This window comes from Topomyia yanbarensis, chromosome 2 (assembly GCF_030247195.1).
Source record: "Topomyia yanbarensis strain Yona2022 chromosome 2, ASM3024719v1, whole genome shotgun sequence".
Lineage (NCBI taxonomy): Eukaryota > Metazoa > Arthropoda > Insecta > Diptera > Culicidae > Topomyia > Topomyia yanbarensis.
In genome coordinates this window covers 343,712,946-343,740,188 of record NC_080671.1, presented here as the reverse complement: position 1 = coordinate 343,740,188, position 27,243 = coordinate 343,712,946, and the positions used below count along the sequence as shown (strand labels likewise).

The window sequence follows — 27,243 nt, the reverse complement described above, 5'->3', positions numbered from 1 at the left end:
TGACCCTCTTAAAACCATTTTGATTAGCTTTTTCCCCTCAGTAAAAACATTATTAATGCAGTTCACTGCAAACTAGCCCCTCCTTTCACCGATCTGATCACTGTTCTACAGTGGAATATCAGAATAATTATCCCAAAAATCGATTCCTTTAAAATGTCAATAAATAGTTTGAAATGCGACACATTGGCATTATGCAAAACATGGCTTACTTATGTAATACCCCTCAACTTTCACGATTTTAATAACATAACGCTTGGTTCGAGAAAACTCGGACGGACGAGGAATCAAAAAGTGCTATTCTTTCAATCGAATCGACCTCCTCTCGACACCAGGCTTTGACGTTGTCGCTTGCCAAACTAAACCTTTGCATTGCTTCCACCTACATCCCCCTTAGAGCCTCAGTTGGCCACCGGCTTTGCGATATTGCCGAGCTCAACTCCGCACCGAGGCTAGTTTCAGGTGGTTTCAACTCCCACGGTACGACATGGGTTATCTTCATGACGATAATTATAATCGATCTACCTTTCTCCACGAGCTTCGCGACAACTTCAATATAACTATTTTGGTGAAATGACCCGGATTCCGGTTCCCTCAGCGCACCTGAGCGCCTTAGACTTGTCCCTCTGCTCGACATCGCTGCGGTTATACGACAGTGACCATCTGCCAATCGTAATTACTGTTGCTAACGGTTCAGGGCTACCGACTACAATCAATGTATCGTATGACCTTACACGAAATATTGATTGGAAGACCTATGCGTCCGCGATATCTGTGAAAATCGAGTCCACACAAGAGCTTCCTCCGGAGGAAGAATGCGGGTTCCTGGCTGGCTTGATTCTCGACACTGTAATTCAAGTTCAGACTAAACGCGGACCAGATGCGAACTCTTTCAGACAGCCTCCCAACCCATGGAGGGACAAAGAGTGCTCAGATATATACGCGGAGAAAGCCGCCGCGTATAAGACCTTCCGGGACAACGAGTTACCCACTAGCTTTCGACAGTACACGACGTTGGACATGCGAATGAAGAGTTGGATGAAAGATAAGAAACATAGTTAATGGCGCCGGTGCGTTGATGGACTAACGAGAGAAACATCGAAGAGCACTCTTTGGGGCACGGCCCAGCGTATGCGAAACCGAAACAGTACTAATAAGGGCGTGGAATATTCAATCCGTTGGATATTCGATTTAGCCAAGAAGGATTGTCCGAACTCCGCCTCGAAACAGTAACAGTCCACCGCACCAGGTCTCCTTACGATAGCGCGAACGAAACACCTTTTTCGATGATGGAGTTCTCACTTGATCTCTTATCATGTTACAATAAAGTCCCAAGGCTAGACAGAATCAAAAACAACTTGTTGAAGAATCTGCCAGACTCTGCCGAGAAACGCTTGTTGAATATATTTAATAAGTTTCTTGAGGGTAACCTTCTCCCTAATGATTGGAGGCAAGTGAAGATCATCACCATCCAAACAGCAGGAAAGTCAGTTCCTGACCACAACTCGTATCGACCGATTTCAATGCTGTCCTGTATTCGGAAATGTTCGAAAAAATGATCCTGTTCCGTCTCGACAATTGGGTCGAAGCAATTGGCTTACATGATGGGGTACCCACCCAGGAGACCTGATCAGACTGTACCAAACAACGATATTGTCGGTGATGGAGTACGGGAGTTTCTGTTTCCGCTCCGCTGCGAACATACATTGCATCAAACTAGAGCGAATCCAGTGTTGTTGTTTCCGCATTGCTTTGGGTTGTATGCACTCAACCCATACTTTGATTACGGGGCACAAAATATCAATCCTTCTTCATATTATCCCAACCGTGTCAATCTCCCTTATGCTTCCGATTCAACTGTATTTTTCGACACATTTATGAACAACGAGATTCGTGGAATCCTTGATCACCTACGTCCGCATTGATCTCATGTACCTTTCATAGTTAATATCGAGAAGTCGACTGGAACAAGATGTTTTACACCAACGGGTCAAGCCTCAACGGCTCCACTGGCTTGGGTATATTCAATCAAACCCTCAGCGCCTCTTTCAAACTCAATGTCCTGCTTTCAGTTTATGTCGCGGAACTCGCTGCTATTCTGTATACCGTTAGAATTATTGATACTTTGCCCACCGACCATTATCTTAGGGACCATCCATAAATGACGTAGCATTTTTTGAGTGCTTTAAAGCACCCCCCTCCTCCATCGTAGCAATTCGTCACAAACCTCTAAATGTCCCCCTGGTAACTACGTAGCTTGACGGTAAGCCTGCCCCCCCCCCTCGTCCCCGTAAATTTTTTTTAAAACTTCTTTTCTATTCCCCTTTAAAAAAGCTACGTCATGTCAATACCCCCTACCCCCTGTCGTCACACATCATCACAATATACAAAACTCCCCCCTACCCCATATAATGCTACGTCATTTATGGATGATCCCTTATTGTTTCGGACAGCTTCAGCTCAATAGAAGCTCTCCGTTCGATGAAACCTAGATGACACAATCCATATTTCCTGGGGAAATTATGGGAGCTCTTGTGTGCTTTATCTGTAAGATCGTATAAGATCGCCTTAATTTGTGTTCACTCGCATTGTTCCATCCCAGGTGGGCAGTCCCAAAGAGCAAATAAGGGGATTTTTTTAGATTGCGTGAAAAGTGTTGACTTTATCAATATAGTGTCTTCGAGAAAGTTCTTTCTGTCTTATCGGAATGATGATTAAACCCCCTAATAGTAACTTAAGAAATTTATTTTCTTCAATAATTCAGATAGACATTTATTTACTTCAGCAAAGTAGTATAGAAACTTGTTGCAAACATTATACCTGAAGACTTCAACTCTCTATATTTTAGGCTTTGTTGATATGGGGCATTATTTGTGAAGGCCCCTTAAAAACAGTTTTTTCATCATAAGTTTTCTTCTAGATTGTTCCATTATATAAACGTTCTAGAACATTGTTTGGACCGTCAAACTACACTACTTTGCCGAACACGGAAACTTGCTATCGCAAGTATCTGTGGAGATATTCACGTTTTTTTTTATTGAAAATAGCTCTTTTTCTAATGCCGATAACTTTTAAACGGGCAAACCACACGGTAAACAAATTAAAGTGCAAGAAAAGCACAACATCTTGAAGCAACGCTGCCACTGGAGGAGGAGCTCATCGATGCTCCCCTTGAGAACTGCTGGACTAGGACTAAAGCAGGCATAAGCAGCACTGCAGAGAGCGTCCTGGAATACGTATAGAGGAGTCGATGGAACGATTGGTTCGATGCCGAGTGCCAAGAGATATTGGACGATAAGAATGCAGCACGAGCAGCTTCAAGCCACTCGCCAGAACGTGGAGTCATATCGACGGAAGTGAAAACAGCAGACTCGTCTTTTTCAGAACAAAAAGCGCCGCCTGGAAGAGTCTGAGAGAGAGGAAATGGAGCTGCTGTATCGCTCTCAAGAAACGCGGGCATTCTTCAAGAAGCTGAATGACTCTCGCAACGGTTTTGTGCCGCGGGCCGAAATGTGTAGAGACAAGGAAGGTGGCATCTTGACGGACGAACGTGAGGTGGAGGCAGTACTACAATGAACATCTGAATGGTGCGCAGGCGGACAATCGGGCGTTCTAGGAGGACGCGTATGTCAGTGTCGCAGCCGACGGGGATGTACCGGCACCCACTATGAACGAGGTTGACGAGGCTATTCAACAGCTCAAAAACAACAAGGCAGCTGGTAAGGATGGTCTAGGAGCGGAATTTTTCAAGGTGGGTCCGGAGAAACTGACGTAAAGCATGCACCGAATAATCCAAAGAATCTAGGACAGAGAACAGCTACCGGAGGAGTGGAAGGAAGGGGTCATTACCCCAATATACAAGAGAGGCGACAAATTGGACTGTGAAAACTACAGAGCGAACAGTGCTATCCCAGAATCAGTTCCGGCGCCTATCACCGCTGGTAAATGGATTTGTGGGGAGTTATCAGGCCGGTTTCATCAACGGCAGATCAACAAATGAGTAAATCTTTACTATACGGCAAATCCTCCAAAAATGCCGTGAATACCAGGTCCCGAAACATCACCTGTTCATCGACTTTAAAGCAGCATATGACACGGTGGACCTTGTAGAGCTATGGAAAATGATGGACGAGAACGGCTTCCCTGGGAAGCTGACAAGACTGGTTAAGGCTACGATGGATGGTGTAAGGTGTTGTGTCAAAATTTCGGGCGGCCTCTCGGGTCCGTTCGAAACACGCAGGGGACTAAGACAAGGCGATGGGTTGTCCTGCCTGCTGTTCAATATAGCGCTGGAAGGTGTAATGTAAAGAGCGGGGTTCAACATGCGGGGCACGATTTCCACGAGGTCCGGACAGTTTGTGTGATTCGCTGACGACGTGGACATAATCGGCAGAAACAAGGAGACGGTAGCAGATCTGTATACCCGTCTGAAGCGCGAAGCAGCACGAGTAGGACTGAAGATAAATGTGTCTAAGATGGCTGGCGGAACCGATCGCGATAGGGAATGCTTGGGCAGTGGTATTACGATCGACGGCGACGAGTTCGAGGTGGTTGACGAGTTCATCTATCTAGGCTCATGGGTGACTGCGGAGAATAATACCAGCCGGGAGATCAGAAGGTATATTATCTCTGGAAGTCGTGCTTACTATGGGCTCCACAAAACTTTGAGATCCAGGAAACTCCACCACCGCACGAAATGCACCATGTACAACACACTGATTAGACCGGTGGTTCTCTACAGGCACGAAACGTGGACTATGCTCGAGGAGGATCTGCAAGCGCTCGAAGTCTTCGAAAGAAGGGTGCTGAGAACGATCTTCGGTGGTGTGCAGGAGGATGGCGTGTGGAGGAGAAGGATGAACCACGAACTTGCGCGACTCTATGGTTAGCCAAGTATTCGGAAAGTAGCTCAAGCTGGGAGGGTACGGTGGGCAGGGCATGTTGTGAGGATGCTAGACAACAACCCCACCAAGTTGGTTTTCACCTCCAACCCGGCAGGTACAAGACGGAGAGGAGCGCAGCGTTTCCGATGGCTGGACCAAGTGGAGCAGAATCTGGCGAGTATCGGGCGACCCTCTATGGAAATACTAGAGTTGAAGTTTGTCTCATTCCATCATCAAATACATCACATCACAGCTATTTTCGTCTTCGTCCCTTGTCACCTATTTTATCCTTGAAAATGAAATACTTTGATTATGCAACAATTTTTTTCCGATCTTATTTCTTGCAAACAACTAAGTAGTCTTAATTTTATTGTATTCAGAATTTCACATATTTTGTCATATGTAATTTTAAATGTTCTTTGCTTTGATGGCGTTGTCCGCTGGGTGATCGGCATCACCGGGCACATTTAACCAAATAGGGGACTAACCCACTGAGCATTTATTGTGCATAAGGAATACGCGTGGTCTTGTCCGAGTGGAACGATGACTATTTTATGATGTATGGAGATTGAGAATTGACAATTTGTGGGAAGAATCAACCAGCTACCGATTTGCGACAGTCGTATCAACACAAAGAATATGTTTGTTGGCATTCGTTTTCGAGCTCTCCATCGAGACAGAGGTTGTTTTTTCTAGTCCGTAGTGCTGTGTGAGGCGATAAAGAATAGTTTTAATCCGCATTCAAGGTTATTTTGCCAGTTCGGTTCGGTCCTCAGTCTTTTGTTCGCGTGTGAGGATTAAACAATAGCCAGCTGTATAAGCTGGATCGGTTCGTCGTTGGACACCAGTTTAAAGCTAAGTGGTTTTTGTCTTTTGTAACACATTTATTGCTTTCTTCCGTCTGCGCGGGCGCTGACCCCGTGCGTTGACGTTTTCTATGGTTCCCTCTCCGGATGGTCAGATGGAAGTTGAATCGGGTTCAACTTCTAAGGCTCCCGCCCGGCCCAAATGCTATCCAGAACTCTCAACTGGTCCATTTGTGGTCTTCTTTCGGCCCAAGACTAAATCACTGAATCTTCTTCAGATTTCTAGAGACCTGACGGAACGGTTCTCGGCTGTGACCGAAATTTCAAAGGTCCGCTCGGACAAGATAAGGGTGTTGCTAGCCAACTCAAAGCAGGCAAACGATATTGCTTGCTGTGAGCACTTTACGCGGGATTATAACGTGTATATTCCGGCTGTAAGAGTACAATCCGAAGGCGTCGTAACCGATGAGAGTTTGACGTGCGAGGATCTGCTGAAGTACGGGGTCGGCCGATTCAGAGACCGCTTACTTCAGCCAGTTAAAATACTTGAGTGCAAACGTTTGCACTCAGTAGTAGTTGCGGGGGATGGTTCAAAAACGTACCCCCAATCAAACTCTTATCGGGTGACCTTCGCTGGTACCGCTTTGCCAAATTTCGTCCTCTTGCACAAGGTTCGTCTGCCTGTGCGTCTGTTTGTGCCGCGGGTCATGAATTGCACAAAGTGTAAACAACTGGGTCACACAGCCACCCATTGTAGCAACAAGGCCCGCTGTGGAAAATGCGGGGAGAATCATCTAGATGATTCGTGCAGTAGGCAAGCCGAAAAGTGTCCTTACTGTGCGGAGAGTCTGCATGATATCTCGGCATGTCCCGCGTACAAACTACGCGGGGATAAACTGAAACGTTCCCTTGCGGGACGATCCAAACATTCTTTCGCAGAAATGTTAAAGAATGCTACGCCACCATCCTCAGCAAACATCTATACTCACTTGCCTCCTGACGAGGGCGAGGCTGGTAACCCACAAGAGGGAACATCTACTAGGGTGCCTAGAATTTATAGGAAGAGGAGGAACACTTCCTCTCGTAAAGTTCCTTGTAAAGGCCAGAAGGTGTCCCTTGAGGGGGCTCCGAAAGTCACATCTATTGGAAGTGTTGCAACCAAACCGAAGCAATTAGCTCCTGGTCTCGGAGGATTAAGCTCAGAGAAGGAGTTCCCAGCACTTCCAGGAACATCAAAAATCCCAAGTGTTCCTTTGTTTCAGTTCGAGAGTAATCACAGCACTGGAATTATAAAACTCTCGGACATAGTGGACTGGATAATAAAAACTTTCAATATTACTGATCCTATTAAAAGTCTTATGTTAGCTTTTCTCCCTACAGTGAGAACATTTTTGAAGCAGTTGACTGCTAAATGGCCCCTCCTCTCAGCGATTGTATCCTTCGATGGCTAACTCATCGAACGAGGTCACGGATTTGATCACTGTTCTACAGTGGAATTGCAGAAGTATCATCCCGAAAATCGATTCCTTCAAAATTTTAATAAATAATTTGAGTTGCGATGCATTTGCATTATGTGAAACTTGGTTAACTTCCGACATAGAACTCAACTTCCACGACTTTAATATTATTCGCCTGGATCGAGACACCCCCTATGGAGGAGTGCTTTTGGGGATCAAAAAGTGCTATTCCTTCTACAGAATTAACCTTCCCTCGATAACAGGTATTGAAGTTGTCGCTTGTCAAGTAACAACCAAAGGCAAAAGCCTTTGCATAGCTTCCATATATATTCCCCCCAACACCGCGGTTGGGCACCGACGGCTACAAGACATCTTAGAATCCCTGCCTGCACCGCGACTAGTTTTAGGAGACTTTAACTCTCACGGTACAGCATGGGGTTGCCTCTATGATGATAACCGGTCTTCCTTAATTCAGGATCTTTGCGATAACTTCAATTTGACAATTTTAAACACGGGTGAAATGACACGGATTCCTGCTCCTCCAGCGCGCCCGAGCGCCTTAGACTTGTCCCTTTGCTCAACATCGCTGCGGTTAAATTGCACGTGGAAGGTAATTCCTGATCCCCACGGCAGCGACCATCTGCCGATTGTAGTCTCAATCAATAACGGTTCAAGGCCATTGAAATCAATCAATATTTCGTATGACCTCACACGAAATATCGATTGGAAGAGCTATGCTGCCGCGATATCCGACAACATCGAATCTACCCAAGAACTTCCTCCGGAGGAAGAGTACAGCTTTTTGGCTGGCTTGATTCTCGACAGCGCGAATCAAGCTCAGACTAGGCCAGTACCCGGCGCGAACATACAAAAACGTTCTCCCAATCCCTGGTGGGATAAAGAGTGCTCAGACGTGTACGCAGAGAAGGCCGCCGCGTTTAAGACCTTCCGGAACGACGGGTTACCCGCCAGTTTTCGACAGTACGCGACGTTAGACAAGCGAATGAAGAGTTTGATGAAAGCCAAAAAACGCGATTATTGGCGCCGGTTCGTCGACGGATTAACGAGAGAAACATCGATGAGCACTCTTTGGGGAACAGCCCGACGTATGCGAAATCGAAACAGTACTAATGAGAGCGTGGAATATTCAAACCGTTGGATATTCGATTTCGCCAAGAAGGTTTGTCCGGATTCCGCCCCGGCACAGAAGATCTACCGCGCCGCGTCTCCTCACGATAGCGCGAACGAAACACCTTTTTCGATGGTGGAGTTCTCACTTGCTCTCTTGTCGTGTAACAATAAAGCTCCGGGGCCAGACAGAATCAAATTCAACTTGTTGAAGAATCTGCCTGACTCTGCCAAGAGACGCTTGTTGAACTTATTTAATAAGTTTCTCGAGGCTAACATTGTCCCACTCGATTGGAGACAAGTGAAGGTCATCGCCATCCAAAAACCAGGAAAACCAGCCTCCGACCACAATTCGTACCGTCCGATCGCAATGCTATCCTGTATCCGGAAGTTGTTCGAGAAAATGATCCTATCCCGCCTCGACAATTGGGTCGAAGCAAATGGCTTACTGTCAGATACACAATTTGGCTTTCGCAAAGGCAAAGGGACGAACGATTGTCTTGCGTTGCTCTCAACTGAAATTCAAATGGCCTATGCTAGCAAAGAGCAGATGGCATCAGTGTTCCTAGATATTAAGGGGGCTTTTGATTCAGTTTCGTTCAACATTCTTTCAGAGAAGCTGCACCAGCATGGTCTTTCAGCGACTTTAAACAACTTTTTACTAAACTTGTTGTCGGAAAAGCACATGCATTTTTCGCATGGTGACTTATCGACATCACGATTTAGCTACATGGGCCTTCCCCAGGGCTCATGTCTAAGCCCCCTTTTATACAATTTTTATGTCAACGACATTAATGAATGTCTTGACAATTCCTGCACGTTAAGGCAACTTGCAGACGATGGCGTGGTGTCTGTTACGGGACCCAAAGCTGTCGATCTACAAGGACCATTACAGAATACCCTGGACAATTTGTCTGCTTGGGCTATTAAGCTGGGTATCGAATTCTCCACGGAGAAAACTGAGCTAGTTGTATTTTCAAGGAAGCGTGAACCAGCACAACTACAGCTTCTATTAATGGGTCAAACTATCGCTCAGGTCTTCACAGTAAAATATCTAGGGGTCTGGTTCGACTCGAAAGGTACTTGGGGATGCCATATTCGGTATCTGAAACAGAAATGCCAACAAAGGATCAACTTTCTTCGTACAATAACCGGAACATGGTGGGGTGCCCACCCAGGAGACCTAATTAGGTTGTATCAAACAACGATACTGTCGGTAATGGAATACGGATGCTTCTGCTTTCGCTCCGCCGCGAACATACATTTCATCAAACTCGAAAGAATTCAGTATCGTTGTTTGCGTATCGCCTTAGGGTGCATGCAGTCGACCCATACGATGAGTCTCGAAGTGCTGTCGGGCGTTCTCCCGTTGAAAAATCGATTTTGGGAACTCTCATATCGATTGCTCATTCGATGCGATATCTTGAACCCGGTCGTGATTGAAAATTTCGAAAGGCTTGTTGAGCTCAATTCTCAGACCCGTTTCATGTCCCTGTACTTTGACTACATGGCGCAGAATATTAACCCTTCTTCTTACAATCCCAACCGTGTGCATTTCATAAATACTTCTGAATCTACTGTTTTCTTCGACACATCCATGAAAGACGAGATTAGTGGAATTCCGGACCACATACGCCCACAAGTGGTTCCAAACATTTTTTATAATAAATTCCGAGAAGTCGACTGTTCTAAGATGTTTTATACTGACGGATCAAACCTCGATGGATCCACTGGCTTCGGTATTTTCAATCAAAAGTTCACCGCCTCCTACAAACTCAGTGACCCTGCTTCAGTTTACGCCGCAGAACTAGCTGCCATTCAGTATACCCTTGGAGTCATTGAAACATTACCCGCAGACCATTACTTCATCGTTTCGGATAGCCTCAGTTCCATTGACGCTATTCGCTCGATGAAACAAGGCAAGCACTCCTCGTATTTTTTGGGGAAAATACGGGAGCTACTGAGTGCTTTATCTGACAACTCTTTCCAGATTACCTTGGTATGGGTCCCTTCTCATTGCTCCATTCCGGGCAATGAGAAGGCAGACTCCTTAGCTAAGGTGGGTGCCTTAGAAGGAGACGTTTACGAAAGACCAATTTGCTTCAGCGAATTTTTCAGTATTACTCATCAGAGAACCCTCGAAAGTTGGCAAACTTCGTGGAGCAGTGGAGAGCTGGGAAGGTGGCTACATTCGATAATCCCTAAGGTATCGACGAAGCCTTGGTTCAAGGGGATGGATGTGGGTCGTGACTTCATTCGTGTGATGTCCCGACTCATGGCAAACCATTACACGCTGGATGCACATCTCCGGCGTATTGGGCTCGTGGATAGTGGTATCTGCGCTTGTGGCGACGGCTATCACGACATCGAGCACATTGTCTGGGCGTGCACCGAGTACAGTTCCGCTAGGTCTCGGCTAATGGATACCCTGCGGGCCCGAGGAAGACCAACCAACGTCCCGGTTCGAGATGTGCTGGCAAGCCGCGATGTTCTCTATATGTCCCTTATATACACCTTTGTGAAAACCATCAATATACAAGTCTAACTGCCCCTTGTTATCTTCTTATCATTCTCAGAACGCTCTTCCACCTGTATCAAACCATCTGTATCGAATGAGCCAACAAACACGGGACCTACGGCACGAACATAACACGCTTAACTCGAAATGTAGCCGATCCACATCTGAGCCGTACTACGAAATCGTCTGGAAAAACCCCTGCCATCTTGAGGAGGACCACCCGGCGTCCCAGTACATGAAACCTCCTGATGAAGGCCACCCGAGTTTGTAATCCATCCGTTGATCTCACGATGCCTGAAACTGAAATAATTTTCTCTCCCTGCCATCTTTGTCTACCCTCCCTCCCCTGACTCTTATACCCAGAAGTAACACCCCTACCCCCCCCCCCCCCCCAATATCATCACGAAGCATTTAGCTCTTCTTGTCTCTTCTAGTTTTAACTATTATATTATATAATCTCGTTGAAATTGCCCAACTCTACTACCCACAAAAATAACTATAATTACGAATCTTTACAAAATTCAATCATGCCCTCTAGTTATGCCTAGTTTTAAGTTAGTCGTAAAAAATTGTCCCCCTTAATTAAACATTATTTGCTCCAATAATCTCACTGATAAAAATGTCAAACCATATTGCCACAAAAACTAAATGACCCCCCTAATCTTACGAAAACAATATTATCCCCTTGTGTAGATATATAAGATAGCTATAAAATCGCATTAGTTTCATTTTAAAAAAATCAATATGTAATCCCCTAGTTTTAAGCAATTTAAAATGTAAAACAAAACAAAATTGGCACCTTTAAGCTAACGCAACGTGCCTTATCAAATAAACGATTTGAATAAAAAAAAAAAAATATGTTTGTTGAGAACTGTACTACTACTCATAAAGAATAGCCCCCTCCCTCTAGTTATTGCTAGTATTAATATGGTTGTAAACTTATTACCCTTAGTCAATAATGAATTACTCCAATAATCTTACTCCTAAAAAATTCAAAAGTGTATTACTTTAAAAAATAATACTAAATGATCTCAATAATTTAACGAATATTATGTTATCCCCTCTTGTATATGTATAGGATAGCAATAAAATTTCCTTAGATTCATTATAAAAAAAATCAATGTGTAACCTGCCCGTAATCGCAAGTCAGTCCCATGTTCTATGGGATTGCCTATCTACATGGGACTGACTTGCGATTATAGGCAGTAATCCCCTAGGTTAAAAAAAATCAAAATGTATAACAAAGAATTAACGCAAGCGTGCCTTTTCAAACAAACGAATTGAATAAAAAAGATGCCTTTGTTCTTAATATGACAAATTACAAATGACATAACCGGAAAATTTTACTCTGACCTTAAAGCTGTTGCCAGGTTGACAATATTACAACAAGGATACACAAAATACTAGTGTTTTTGTAAATGGAACAATTGAGATCATTACGTTCAAAACGATTGGCCAAAACAGGTGATTTTATGGTTACTCACGATAACATGAAGTGTATGTGTTGCTCATTCTCGGTAATTACATAAACAATAAAACATCATTCAGAAAAGCGCCTTCTTCAAACAGGAAAGACCAACAGTGCAGTGTTTCCTGACAGATGCGGTACTGTTCTGAATGTGACTACCATAAAGTTGGACAAATATTCACGATCAGGGAGGCATGGAATATATGACTCCCAAGCCCAAAGAGGACAGGAACGTCTTTAGCATTCCCATTCATTCTTAAAATCTTCCGTCAGGAAAGCATCTCAAACATATGTTTGCCACTTTTCGTCTAATTTACTGCAGGCGCCGGCATTAAGGAAAACCCTCACTAGCCCGAACTAATTCCATGTCATTTTTTCTCCGATTTCCCTTTCGTAGGATGAGGTCGCCGATAAGGCCATAAAATTAACGGCCCGCGAACGCCGCTTCATCAAGTTCGCCTCGGTCGAGTTCGATGGTCAAATCTACATGACGCCGCAAGACTTTCTGGAGTCGGTCGTTGAACAGGAGCCAAGACGTAAGCAAACGAAAACGAAAATGATGTTTTATCCCACGCAGGCGGCATCGAGACCAAGCACCGAACTGATAAGGACCTACAACGCAGTTGCCGACCGGCCGGCCGGACGTATCGCTGGCAGAGGAGAGTCTTTTGATTTTTTGCCGGCAATCGCTCGGGCTGTTTGCAATCAAACCCCACGCGCACCCATTTGCTGGCTCTGGAAATGACCATCACGGGGAAATCTGCCACAAGGAGGAGGTTTCCCGCGGGGGAAATGCTTTTAATTTCTGGAAGCAACTTGCCTAATCGCAAGCTTCTCACACTAACGAAAGATAATTTGCTTGTTTTTTTTCTGCGCTGCTGATCATTGAAGGAAATTTTTCTTCCTTGGTTCTCATTATCCTTTTGTGGTTTCTTCACCGCAGCAAGACTCAAACGAAAAACGCTGACTCCGGAAGAGGTGCAGAAACTAAAAGACGCCACACCGCAGCTAAAGCACGGATCATCGCAACTTTTTCGCAGTTTGCGCGATAAGGGTAAGTACTTACGATTGGATAAGTTTTCGAAATGGGCTGTGAATTTTTCTGAGCACGAATGATTCAATAAAGAAGAGCCACAGTATAACCTGTTAGTGGCATACTTAGCATTGACGTCATTTCTAGCGGAAATCCGCAAACCATTAGTAATTATAGTAGTAATAGTTTTTTTTCATATATCGTCGTTAGGTATTATATCCTATACGGAGTACTTATTCTTGCTGTCGGTATTAACGAGTGAGTAGTACAGAAAACTATTTGAACTTGTATCGAACGTTAAAATAATGATGGATTCTTTCAGAACCACACTCTGGGTTCCGGATTGCCTTTAACATGTTCGACACCGATGGGAATCAACGAGTGGACAAAGATGAATTCCTGGTGGTAAGTAAATTTTGAACTTAACCGTTGGTTAAGCAAATTTCTTCGATATAAAATTTGAAAATAAATACTGTGCTGCCCACTGCGCAATATAAACTATATTCCAATCAGACAAATTATCCCTTTTTATAAGGTATCAAATTGTGTTTTTTTATTTGAATTACTTTTGTAACTTTTATTCTTTTTTTTGTTTTTTGCCATTTTTCTACTTTCTGTACGTTCGACTGTGATTTTTGTTGTTTGCCTCGGCACATGCCTCATATTTGCACCACGAAAACAACCGCCATCGCAAAATTTTTCGTTCTATACAGATTCGACAGCTACTCGGAGGATCACTCAAGGATCGTGACCTAGATGAAGCGACTAGGAAAGCTGTGAGATCAAACAATATTTGTGCCACTTTACTAACGTTTCACACACACACTCACCTCACAGCTACCGCTTGTTTGTGACTACCGTGAATTTATAACCTGCCTGCCAACGCTTAGCTGGAACCGCATCGTTATCGAATTTAAGAGGGTCCTCTACTCTCAAGGCATTAAATTGAGCTGTTTTCTTGTGGAATAAATTGCAAGGCATCTACTGAATATACATTGAATTTTTGCTTTTTATTCTGAAGCTACACGTTACAATTTTAATTTTGAGATCATAAAACATTGGCATTCTTGAAATGTTATTGATTACTTTGATGTTAAAACTGCTACCGAGTAAGAATTTTCATAAAAGTATTGGCCCGATTCAATTTTTTTTTCAATTATTCAGTAAACATATCGCTATATTTTCCCGTGTACTATTTGTAAAATTTTATTTTGTTCCATTTTCATAGTCTCTAATTTGTCTAAAAATGATATAATTTACAAAATTCACAAATCGTTGCATAAATTTTACAATTTTCAAAATAAAATCTGTAGATTCGTTGGAACTCGCAGGGAGAAGTATTTTTTCGTTTTGCCTTTCTTATATAAAGAAAGGCTATGCAATCACTCTAAAAATCGACTTTTTAACCGAGACCCCGAGATTCATATACCATTCGATTCAGTTCGTCGAGATCGGAATTTTTTTCTTTATGGTGAGTCTGGCCTGTAGTGTATTGGCACTGTGTGGCACTCACGACTCTCTTTCGTGCTTAACCACTAGAAACACGCCTTACTATTTTTTCGCTCTTCTTCTCCAAGGAACTACATCAAAGTATTACTTCGTGGGGGACTCAGTGCGCGTTCGTCGCACCTCTTTCTTCTGCTCTATCTCGCAGCCCATGAAATGGATCGACCTTTGAGCCATTTAACTCTCGACTCTTCTCTTGTTTCTTGTCTCCATCTATTACGCCGCCATTTAGCTCTCGTCCCAGTGCGCCGATTTGATACTGATTTCATGAACCATTTAGCTCCTGTTTACATAAGACATTTAGTTTATAGCCTTATCACGATCTACTCGGAGAGTCCCCTGGGGTGAACTCACCCTACACCCAACACCGATACCCGCTTCTTTGAGCCATGTAGCTCCGGCTTTACTCGGATATTATCCGGCAGTGAACTACCATACTCCGACTGAGAGCTCCGCGGAAGCGGAATTTCTCTCGGTATCGATATCTGATTTGTGAGTCAAGTACCTACCATTTTTTACCACGATATAGTCGGATAGTCCACTGCGATGAATCTATCCTACTGTAAATTCCCCGGCTTGTAGATTTCTCCCGATACCGATGTTCGTTTCCATGAGCCATTTAGCTCCCTACTTCGTCCCGGTCTACTCGATCTAGTCCCCGCGGTGGACCTAGCCTACTCAACAGACAGCGATTCCGGGTGGAGAATAGTTTCCCGTTCACTGCCGCCCCAACGACCCACTGCTAGCTATTTGACGCGATCTACTCGCTCTAATCCTGGCGGTAGATTTAGCTACTCACGAGCTGCCCGGTAGGGTGTCGAGGTAGATCCGGCGATTACGGTTTGGCCTGACGTCCGGATCGCTGGCGCCCCTACGACGCGAACTCGGTGCTATGTCGCGTACTACTCAACTAGTCCCCGGCGGTGGACCTAGCATACACCGGAGAAGAGTACCCCGGCGGTGGAATTTCTCCCAAAACCCGAGACGGCGCTACTTTGTTGGTCCCTTCGCCACTTTCTCTGTAGCTCGGAGAGTATACTCGTAATCCCAGGTATACTCGTAATCCTAGACATGCTCGTCGTGGCTCATCTCTTCGACGGAATTGTCAACTGTCACATTAGACATACACCTTCGAACGTCTTCGCACCTAAATCATTCGAAGACCACCTGTTCCGGTGTCTCTTGTACGTTCACACACTCCGAACAAAGGGGTGAAGAAGCATGTCCAAACCGATGCAGGTACTTCCGGAAGCATCCATGCCCAGATTAAAACTGCGTCAAATGGAAGTTTACCTCTCCATGCTTCTTATGTACCTAAGCAGACACTCTTGCGGCCACTTAGCCAACAAGTCCGCTCGGACCAGTCTCCTTGCATTACGTGCATTTCTCCGCTGGTAGCATTCCACGCCCTCAGCCAGAGGGATGCAGATGGGAATCATCCCGGCAATTACCGATTACCACCTCCGACGATATCGTTCTTTACGCTTTGAGTTCAGCGCAGTACCCAAGGTCGATACGCTATACCTCAGTTGTGAGGATGAGACATCTCGTGCTGCCTCTTGCTCCTCCGTGATTAAGCATGAACCTTGCCAATCCGTTACTTGTCCTCGGAGCCTTCTCACATACATAGTCGACATGGCAGTTGTAATTTAACCGATCGTCGACCATCACACCCTGCTTTAGCGCATAGATGGGATATATTGTACCCCGACTCTGATCTCGACACGCTGATTTTGTTACGGTTGCCGAAAAGCACCACCTCGGCTTGTGATGAACCAGCTGCAACTTGACGTCAGCCATCCAGCTTTTCACGATGCTTATTGTCTCTGCCGTCAACATCTCCCCCACCTCAAGGATCTTACCGGTTATCGTCAGGACAACGTCATCTGCAAAGCCGACGATCTCAATTTTCCTAGGCAGTTCCAGTATTAACACTCCGTTGTACATTATATTCCTGAGCGTTGGGCCGGGTATGGAGTCCTGAGGCACTCACGCAGTGACCCGAATCGACCTCTGTCCCATGCTCGTTTCGTACGGTTCTAAAAGTAACTTTTAGGAACCTTGCACAGATAGTCCGGAACCCGCATTCTATGGCGATATCCACCCAGCGGACACTGTTGAACGCATTCTTCACGTCGATCATAACCACGGCTCAGTAGCGATTACCCCCTCTCTTTTGCTTTGATGCTTTCTCCGCGCTCGCGATGACTGCGGATGGCGTCCACCGTAGATATTTCCGAAACGCGAACTGCCTCTGCGATAGTCCGTTCTCACTTTCAGCGTAATTCGTAAGCCTGTTGAGGATGATCCTTTCCGGGAGCTTACCCAGAATATCCAGCAGACATATAGGCCGATACGATGCTGGATCTCCTGGTGGCTTCCCTGGTTTTGGCACCAACACCAGCTTTTGGATCTTCCATCTATCCAAGAAGCAACCATCGTCTAGGCATTTTTGCAGGACTATCCTGAACATGTCCGGAAACGCCAGGATCGTGGTCTTCAGTGCTACGTTGTGATACCGTAAAGACCGGGAGCTTTCTTCGCTTTCAGCTCTTTTCCCACTATAAGAAGCTTGTCGTTACTTACGGTGTAGGTAGCCAGGCGGTTGGGTCATGCTTTGGGAAAAGACCCACCACGAAAATATTCATTTTGTCAGCACATATTTCAGCTGGCGTCGTTGGAGCCTTGAGCCTGACCAACACGACACGGCAAACATTCCCAAGGGGTTAGCGTCTACTTCTCTGCACTGCTTCTTGTAGCAGGTGGACTTGCTTAACACTGTCTCACGGTTAAAAGCAGCCTTGGTGCCGCCCGGAATGTCATCGTACACTCTTCTCTGGCTGCCTCAGATCTTGCTCTCTGAACGCTTCTTCTGGCTTTTAGGCAGGTAACCTGGAGGATGCTGAGCCTTTCGTTCAACCAATACGCCGGACGCAGGCAGTTCCTCGGCTCCGTTTTTCTAAGCGCGCATCACATTTCTAAGCTTACGTCACATCCCCTCGCTACTGTTTCCGACAGGTAATCGGAATTCAGAATTAGAGTGAGGCAGCCAGCAGGAAATGTTTCCATCAAAAGGTCCTTGTCGAAGTCTTTTATTTTCCACTCCCGCTCGTCAGTCCTCACACTCCGCGCTACAATACTATACCGTGGACCAATGGTGTAGTGGATCGCATGGTGGTCACTGTGTGTACTACTCACTAACTCGCCAATTCTTGTTATCCATCAGTGACGGACTGCAGTATGTTATGTCGATGATGGATTCCCGACCGTCTTTACGGAATGTGCAAGCGGAACCTTGGTTGCACATTCCTGCATCCAGCTTCGCCAGGGCTTCCAACAAGCTGTAACCTCTTGTTTTGGTCAGTCCGCTGCCCCACTTCACGGCCCAAGCGTTAAAATCTCCTCCTATAACAACAGGCGTTCGTCCTACTAACGGGTCAATTATTGCATCCAGCATCAGATTGTTCTGATCTGGTGTTCACCGTGAAGGAGCATAACAGCTACAGACGAATACGCCGTTGATCCTGACGATCATAAAACCTTCGTGGATGCTATCCACCACCTCTTGGACAGGGAAACCGTCCATCACTTGGATTGTCGCCATCCCTGCACTATCCACCGGTATCAGGATAAAAATGATACGGCTCTGCAATAACTGTAACGTCGCACTTCGTTTTCTATTGACAGTTGCTGAGTTGCTGAGCAATGTCGCAATGATTGAGATTGAACTGGGTTATCTCCATCATTGTTGGCCTGCCTTCGCCCTTTGTACGCAGGACATTTGAAGCCGTCCGTCGTGTGGTCGTTTCCGTCCTCCAGTTTGTAGATCATGAATCATGATTGCTTCGTGTAGTCTCTAGCAATGTACCCCTTTCCTTTGCATTTTCAACACAGTCCGGACCTGTCCGGGCATTTGCAGTTCCTCGCTTGATGTCCGAGGTCCAAACACCTGAAGCATCGCTCCATTTGCTTGGTAACTCTCAGCAAGCAACCGACCATCCGACTTATCTTGCCGGTCTCCGCCAGCTTGTTGGCAACAACCACCAGTAATCGAATCACCGCCCTTTGAGTGTCTTCATACGATTTCCTTCGCAGCCCAAGGATTTAGCAACGAGCTCGCGGTAGGTCGAGCTCTTGACGGAAGGATCCTTTTTCAGCTCGAAGATCATTTCACCTTTCTGAGTGCTCCTCATTTTAACAACATTCTCTCCCAACTCCTTCATCTCTGGGTCCTCACAGGACGTCTTATCGTTCGCTTCGATGATCAGTGAATCTCCCCTGTACCACTCCCGAAGAAGCTTGCGTTTTCTTTTCTTGTTCATTCTTTTTTTCTATCTTTTATTTCCGTTTCTTCCGCTTCGCCTACTGGCTTCCCACGATGCACCAACCACGGTCTTTTCCAACGTTCCTCTAGTCGGTGATGCACTCCTACTCGCTCTTCTGCTTCTTAGGGTCGCCTTGCCTCCCCGGCGTGTCCCTCACTTTTTTCTCCGAGCGAGTATTTGGTATCACCTTAGTATTGGTCGTTGCGTGTTCTGGGGCTTCCAGCAGAACTTTTTCTCCTGATTCAGCTCCCATCAAGAGCGCCATCTGTTCGCGTTCAGCAGCTGTTACTCGTCATTAGTTGCTTCGCTTTGGTGTGCACATTGTGCTTGTTCTTCACGAGCTCATAGAGCTCGTCGGTCTTTTTCCTCACCTCCGTCAAGTACGACTTCCCAAGATGTGAGACATTCGTGGTGGTGTCGCTATCTGATCTCGAGGTGAACACTCGTTTCGGTAACCCCATCTCACGTTGATTTCTTCGTGGCTCACTCTGAATGAGCTACCGGTGATCTCTTTAGTTTACCACTTTTTGTAAACGCAATCACGGCCCTCCTTTGCTCTGTGTGCCAATCCAATTACGTTAAGTTTTTTAGATGTCTGTATGCTGGTAGGGCTCACGTCCAGGTCGCTATCTCAATTCGTTGTATGTTGTCGTCTATTGTGATCCATTAGTTATCTATGCATGAAGTGAGCTCAATCGAGAGTTGAACGCGATCCTTCATAGAGATCGAGTCCAGAGCCGGATCGGAGTCGATCAAGAATGTTATAGCTGAACCAAGTTTGGTGACGAGCTTCGTCGTACCTGAAGGCTTGTCAAGGTTCTACCGAAACGGCGGCAATCGCACCGTTGGCCCAGTCACCGTTTCAAGACGATGACACCCTTCCTTACTCAGGGAGTAGAACAGTACGACTGTCAGCCCAAAATTGCCGTCCAATTCGTGGTCCAAGTCCTGTTCTGTCGTTTGCCATGAGCAATATGCCATAATCAAGATGTTACTGGTGTCGATCATGATGTGCATAGCCCAACGATGTTAAAGCCCATAGTACTCTAGCAAAACTCTCCAACTCGCAATAGATCCAGAGGGAGAGGGTGGGGGGGTTGTTAGGTCCCTGAACTCCTATCCCTGCTGCCCCCTGTGTGTGTATATGTGTTCTGTACCTGCTGCCTTCCTGTGTGTGTCATTTAAATTCACGCAAGTTTTACAGAGAACTGTTTGAATCAATTTACACAAACTTAGTTTCAATTGAATGGCATTGAACATTTAGTTGATCCGACTTCAGGTTCCGGAGTTATGGGTCGAAGAGTGCGGTCATACAGCAAATTCCCATATAAACCGGTACCATTATGATGCCCCAATGATATAGTTATAGTACATATTAGAATGGGTACAACATTAGTTGCGTTTGCGCGTCTAGATCACTAATGACCAATCAAAGTAGCTATGACCACATTCTTTGAATTTAATTGTCTACTATCGACAATTCCGGAAGTCCCGGCTTCCGGGCATATTCCACAATTAAAGTCACATCAGTCAACTTCCAACCACCACCCATCCCTTTGAAACCCATTCCTCCAGCATTTCAAAATATGACCACATGAAGATAACATTGAACTTATGCTAATTAAGCTAATTAAATATTGTACTTTTTTGTTTAAAATGTGTCAGGGTCGACTATCGTGGTAATCGTGGGATACATGCTTAGTGTAATGAAAATGTAATAGACATTTCTCGACAAACATATGATTACGGCTTAAAAGCCAACTGTCATAATTCTCTTTAAAGGGAAACTCCGGACAAACCGTTACTGCCCAAACATAATTCACAGTACTAAATGCTAGAGAAAATATTTCACTTTTGTTTACTACTAACATCTGTGGCTGGCGAGTAACCGTTTGTCCGGTATTTTCATTCAAAATGAGTTTTTACAATTGGCTTTTAAGCCGTAATCATATGTTTATCGAGATTTCTACAATTATATTGAACATTACCAACTAATGAATCATAGTTTGGATAAATGAGAATGGTAACACCAATAGGTCGATTAAAACAGGTTTGTTGAACTACGAACCGAAATAAAAAATATCATCGATAAGTAGTTCATACTTTACGATTGTTTAAATAATTTTTTGTGGGTAGTTAAACTTGCATATTTGTAAAAAAAAGTTCTCCCGCTTGAATTTTGACTAATATAAAATGCGGTTTCAGATAAGTGGTTTGCGCAAGAAATTCTGCTATTGTCTAAATTGGACAAAAACATAAAAGCTTACAGGCTTCCTGTGCTCAAACTATCATAAGTCCTAACATCAGGTGTCGTGTTACAGAAAACCATGATTTTAAATGATTGATTACTAAACATTTCTACCGTGTTTACCTTTTAATCTTCTCTGCGTGAACAATCTCGAAATCCCTCCCAAGGCAGGGTAATAATGATTTTCAATCCTGAATGTTGAACTAAACAACTACAAAATATGTATTAACAAACACCACCGTGTGTGTATGATTGCAACAAATCTAAAATTCGAAAATTTTCTATCCCAAATGCACCAATTCGCATGTTCATCATTCTGCACATCCTCGTTATCACAGCTGTTGAACCTGATATCAACTACTGCCCAAGCCAAATTTTTGATGAGGCATAATCGTCGCGAAAAATCCAAAGATGCCGTTGATCAACAAACGCCCCCGGTGAAGAGTAGCAATAAAAGTGTCGTAAGTCTTTCCTTGCTCGACAAAAAAAAACAGCTCGCCCATAGTAGTCAAAAATAATGTTATAGTTTGGCGTGATTTGTCAGCTGTTCAAAGTTAGTTTGCTGTTTGGGGTTAGATTCCCACTGTCCCTCCTGCTGCAAAGCTGTCCAATCTTCTGTTACCACCACAATGCTGCATTTATTGCGAATAACCAAGAATCTGCAACCTTCCACGTCTAGTCCTGCACTTTCTAAGCTATCACTGATATTTTGTTTCCGCGAAGTGAATGATTACTAACGGCGCTGAGGTAATTCTAATTTTAAAAATCTGAACCTGACACGTCCGACATGTAGTGGACTAAACTGAAATGTTTGTTTGATGTTCGTGATTGTTTTTTGGTACTGTACGATTGTTGTATATACTCATCAAATTTACTAACACTAGGAGTTATCCCGTTCACCGCGAAAGACAAACGTAAAATGCATGGTATTTTCTCAGCATTTTATGGTTACGACATGACAGTTGAATGAATTGTAATGTTTTACTCATCAAAGTGCACCATGCTGTATGTCTTTTTCTTTTTTTATTAACGATTAAAAATGCGTCAATTTCTCCTTTTTATATGTTGTAACGACATTTAATTAGCAAGGGATTGGAAGGTGTGAAGTATTTTTCAATATTAAGAGCTATACAACTCAAGGGAGAGCAAGGAGCTGAAGGAAGAAAGTTTAGAAAGGCGTGTAATAGTCATAAGCGAAACTATAGTTTCCCGACGACTTAACCCTTTGTCTTCTATCGCACGAGTCAGGATGCTTTAGCATTTTTGAATGCATATCACCTGAGTCTGTGACATGTCCGGACCAGGCTTCCTTGCTGCTCTCGATATTAGCTCATTTTCTTCTTTGCAAACAGTTAAACGCAGTAGGGCTGTTTGCTAGCTCCCACCGAAAGCGAGAGAACACGCTCTCGAAAATCAAGAGATTTTTTTTGTGTTCACGCATATCTATCTACCACGCAGGGGGATGCGAAAGTATTAATTCTCGCCCAATTTAAGAGGGAGTGTTCCTCATCAGATGCTCAGTTACAGAAAGAGCATGTGTGAAAAAATGCCAATAAAATAAGATGGTTTCAGAATGGCGATATTTTATATCAAATGAGTGCTTTATTTAAACTTTGCATATTCAAACCAGCCATTTATATGTACACACTAAGCCAACCCAAAGTTGTTCAGTAAATTCATTTGACGATTTGCACAGTAATATTTAACGGAGATCAGCAATTGATTTAAAAAATTGCGAAAGCATATTCATTTTTCAGCGCCTTCGGTAGATTTACGAATAATTTGCTGCTAAAATCTGGAATATTTTTAATTGAATTTATTATTACTTTTGCATTTTTCGGTAAATTATCCACCATTCAGTAAAATACTAACTTGTTCGGCAAAAAGTTAAACATCATCGAATCTCGTCAAAAACATACAAAACACGTACAACAAACCATCTGTTAAATCGCCATTTACGGGGGAAAAACATTAATACGACGTGTTTGCACATTGTGAATACTTCTTAGTATTTCGTAAAACCATGAATTTTCAACAGAACCCAGTGAAAGCAGTAATAGTAAGATTTTTGTGGTTGTCATTATGTTTGAGGTGTATTTATTCCTTGACTAGGGCAATTTTACACATGACGATTTTGGAAAAAGGATTTGACTCGCAAGTATAATAATTAGAAGCCTGATAGTGCAAGGAAGTGTAGATTCAATCGCGAAAAAGTGGAAATAATTAGGCTTTATTGATAATTACTGAAGATTTTTTGATAATGAGAATGTTTTGTGTTCAGAAATTCCGGAGTAAAATTCGTAATCAAATTCAGGAAATGTAAGATTACTTTCGTTAGAATTTTAATTTTCTGTTCAACCTTTAAAAGCTGGTAAATTAATTTCCACTACCAATTCGTCAAATTTAATGATCAAATTACTGAACAAGTCAGCAATCCTCATCTGAAAATTTTCTGAGTATTTTTGACGTTTGGATAAAAACGTAATATTGCGGAGAGTTCGGTAACAGAATTGGTTTACTAAATTAATTACCGAATGGCTTGCTGTTGAAAACCGAAGTAAAATTTTCCAATACTCAATAATTCAAACTAAGTGTGTAATCTATGCACGTTTGGTGGACCAAATTAATAGACATATGAGCATTACACTAATATTAGGACACTTTTTATTAAACGTGTCCTTAAGAATGATTTGAAGACAACGTTGATTTTATTATGGCAAAGATTGGATTAAGGCGGTTGGTAAAATATTGGTGTTTAAACGCAACGAAAACTTAATTCGAGTGCCCTAATTTTCACCCTGCTATTTACGGCAATGAGATGAAGAAAGATGGCAGACGCTGCTTTAAACAAAAGATTCAAATGAGTAGGGTTATAATATAATTAGGATGAAAATAGTCTCAACATCCTATCAGTCTAATAGGCATTTAAGGGGTTACATCACAGTAGAATTTTTAAAATTCGAATTTATATTTATTAGTCCAAAATGTGTTTTAGCATGATAAAAATTATATCCCAAAAAATGGAAGACGAATACGATATATAAATGTTCAAATTATCAATTCATCCGCAACGTCTTCTGTGTAAACCTCAAACCCACTTTTTTGAGTTGGCCGGAAATACAAGTCGAACAAATGGCTTTTGATTGTTTTGAAATTTTCACAGCATATTCGAAATTGATTTCTCCAGCAACGTATGTAGGATTTTAATCTCTTATTGCTTATTTTTTGTTAACTTAACAATTTGTTTCGATTTTAATAGTATTTTCGGCGTTTTTTTCATTTAATAGTGCACCATTTCGCGAAAAGCAAAAAATCGAGAAAAAATCCTACGTAAGTCGCTTGCCACTGTCATAAGGAATCAAAAAGACTATTTTTTTGGCTCTAGGTTTAAAATTACGGGAGATAGTTTTCAGGCCGTGGACCTCTACCTAAAAAACTCGCATGCTGCACAATTGCCATCTTGTGATGAAATTACTGGAAAAAATACTTTTCTGATCCAATACATATGTTATAAATTCCTTTTAACAACATTTCAACTCATCCCTTTATTGTGTGAAGAAAAAATTCCGAAATATGTCCATTTGTTCGAGCTCTACAGTGTTGTAACCCCTTAATGTTGTTCAGCGATTTTGAACTGGAAGCTGTCAATTCAAACATCTTTGGGACCGTTCATAAACCACGTAGACCGAAATTTGAGAATTTTTAACCCCCCCTCCCCCTTAGTAGGCCTTAGTAGACTTTTACCAACCCCCCCCCCCTCCGTCTACGTAGACTTTTAATTTTTTTTATTCGCGGGAAATGTGTAATTAGCAAGAAGCACATTATAATGTTCAATTAAAAATTAGCGTTCAGATTTATTTCAAGCTTTTTAAATATTAAAGAAAGGTGTTTCACATTGGTTTTTTGTATATGATTGATCAAATCAATTAGTACCAATTCAAGGTGCTTTCCAACGTTTGTGTACTTCTTTCGTTCAACGTTCGGAATACTTCTTTTCAAGGTTAGTCACTCAAATATATGTAAAAAGATATATTGCTATAACTAGCTTAAATTTTGGCCGAAGTGTGCGAACAATGCAGAATTGCTAAACACTTTTTGAGCCTTACTGGTGCATTCAAAATTGTCAAATTATAAGAAACATTTACTAAATAATACTGTCGATGTGTACTATCATCTAGACTAAAATAATAAACGAAACATGCACACAAATTTCACTATTCGTGAACAAATTTCAATATATAGACGTAAAATTTAACGGGTGTTTAAAGATTTTGAAATCAGTGTAAATGATTGCAAGAGAAACTGATTAACACGAGTAAACATTTTGTTGTAGAAGTTTAACTACACTACTGCTTTAACCACCGAAATCAATAAATAAAAAAATAAAATTAATCCACTTATTGTTAAAAATCGGGTGTTTTGCTGTTACAATGCTTAACTTTGACCATTATGCATTTAATGGTCCATGCATGTCTGCTAACTAGTGGTGTCTCAGATGATTTCACAGTCAAAATCTTCCGTCGAGAGGAATTTTGGGCGATCGTCTTTGGAACTGTCATTTTGTATTATTCCTAGATCAAAACTATATCGAAATATATGCAAGAAACAACACTGTGAGGTTGTCCAAAAAAATCGTGGGTTCTGGGTTGAGTGGTCGCTTAACGAGTAGTTACCTCAATAGTGTACTAGCTTTGAAGTGTCTGCATAAATACTGAATAGACCAATATTTTGAATACAACTCTCTTTAAATCCCATTTATAATTAGTAATACGAGAATAACAAAAAATAAAAGTCTACGTAGACTTTTTCAAAGACCCCTCCTCCCCCCTCGTAGACAAACGTAGACTTTTGCCAGACCCCCCCGTCCCCCTTATGAGTCTACGTGGTTTATGAACGGCCCCTTTACTATTCCCAGAAGGTAAAACATCGATACTTATTATGAAAGCCGAGTTAAATATTCGAACACTGATGTGAAGCGAACTAAATTTGGTTCCCTTGGGGGTAATGAGAAAACTATTTTATTCTCATCTGCCAACTGAGCAATTTATCTCCGTTGCTCCACCAGACTATGATGAGGTTAAAGCAGAGCATCTAGTAAAGGTTTGCTCTGTCACAAGCAAGAGGAATCAGTAATGAGAGCATGTGGTTTCTCTCTGCTCTCCTAGTTACTGGGCAAAAAAGAGCACCAAAATAAAACTCATGTTAAATGCGGGTAAAATATTTCTCTATCTCTTCGTTGCTAAGATGAGTAAAATGAAGCCTGGTCCGGACAAGCGTAAAGTGACTTAGTACTCCATGCTGTCGGAACCGATACGGTACTTCGCACCTTCCAGTCCCTTGCTAATTAACTGTCGTTACAACATAAAACTGTACGCACGCGAGGCGACAGGACACACGCCACAAAAAATATTCACTATGGATTTTGTTCTACCTATTCAAACACTGTTGCTGTTATCGCGTTGGAATAGCTAGATAAAAATTCACAGTGAATATCTTTTGTGGCGTGTGTCCTGTCACCTCGTAGTAATGCTGCATTAGATCGACTCCTGCCAGCAGAAGACAAAAGAATAGTCCGTAAGATTTAAAGCCTGTTTCTAATGACCCTGCTTCTAGTTTTTCGATCTGTATATTTCACATCCTTGCTCTTACTTCAATATTTTGGCTCTAAATTTTCATAACTTTCCCTACTCAGTAATCTCTAGCTGATTGAATGTCGTTAAAAAGTAAAAAAAAATCTACAAAAAATTTACTACATATTAGTCGAAATAAAAAAGGAAGAAACAACTAGTTAATTTGTTATTGGAAATAATGGATCCAACCACACCAATCGATGCACTTTACATACAAGCTGTAATGTCTATCAGGAATCAGAAG

At 42.9% G+C, this 27,243-nt stretch overlaps 1 protein-coding gene across 3 annotated transcripts in view; it reads left to right on the top strand.

Annotated features, from left to right (window-relative positions):
* Positions 1 to 27,243, top strand: part of LOC131684132 (calcium uptake protein 3, mitochondrial) — a 266,088-nt gene that overhangs the window by 218,854 nt on the left and 19,991 nt on the right. Inside the window, exons 2-7 of one of the 3 annotated variants that reach the window (XM_058966710.1) lie at positions 12,655 to 12,793; positions 13,201 to 13,311; positions 13,501 to 13,548; positions 13,613 to 13,695; positions 14,004 to 14,066; positions 21,708 to 21,830. In XM_058966710.1, the coding sequence (XP_058822693.1) occupies positions 12,655 to 12,793; positions 13,201 to 13,311; positions 13,501 to 13,548; positions 13,613 to 13,695; positions 14,004 to 14,066; positions 21,708 to 21,830 (567 nt within the window). The remainder of the gene's footprint in view (positions 1 to 12,654; positions 12,794 to 13,200; positions 13,312 to 13,500; positions 13,549 to 13,612; positions 13,696 to 14,003; positions 14,067 to 21,707; positions 21,831 to 27,243) is intronic. The other 2 variants (XM_058966711.1, XM_058966712.1) reach the window with 2 other exon arrangements.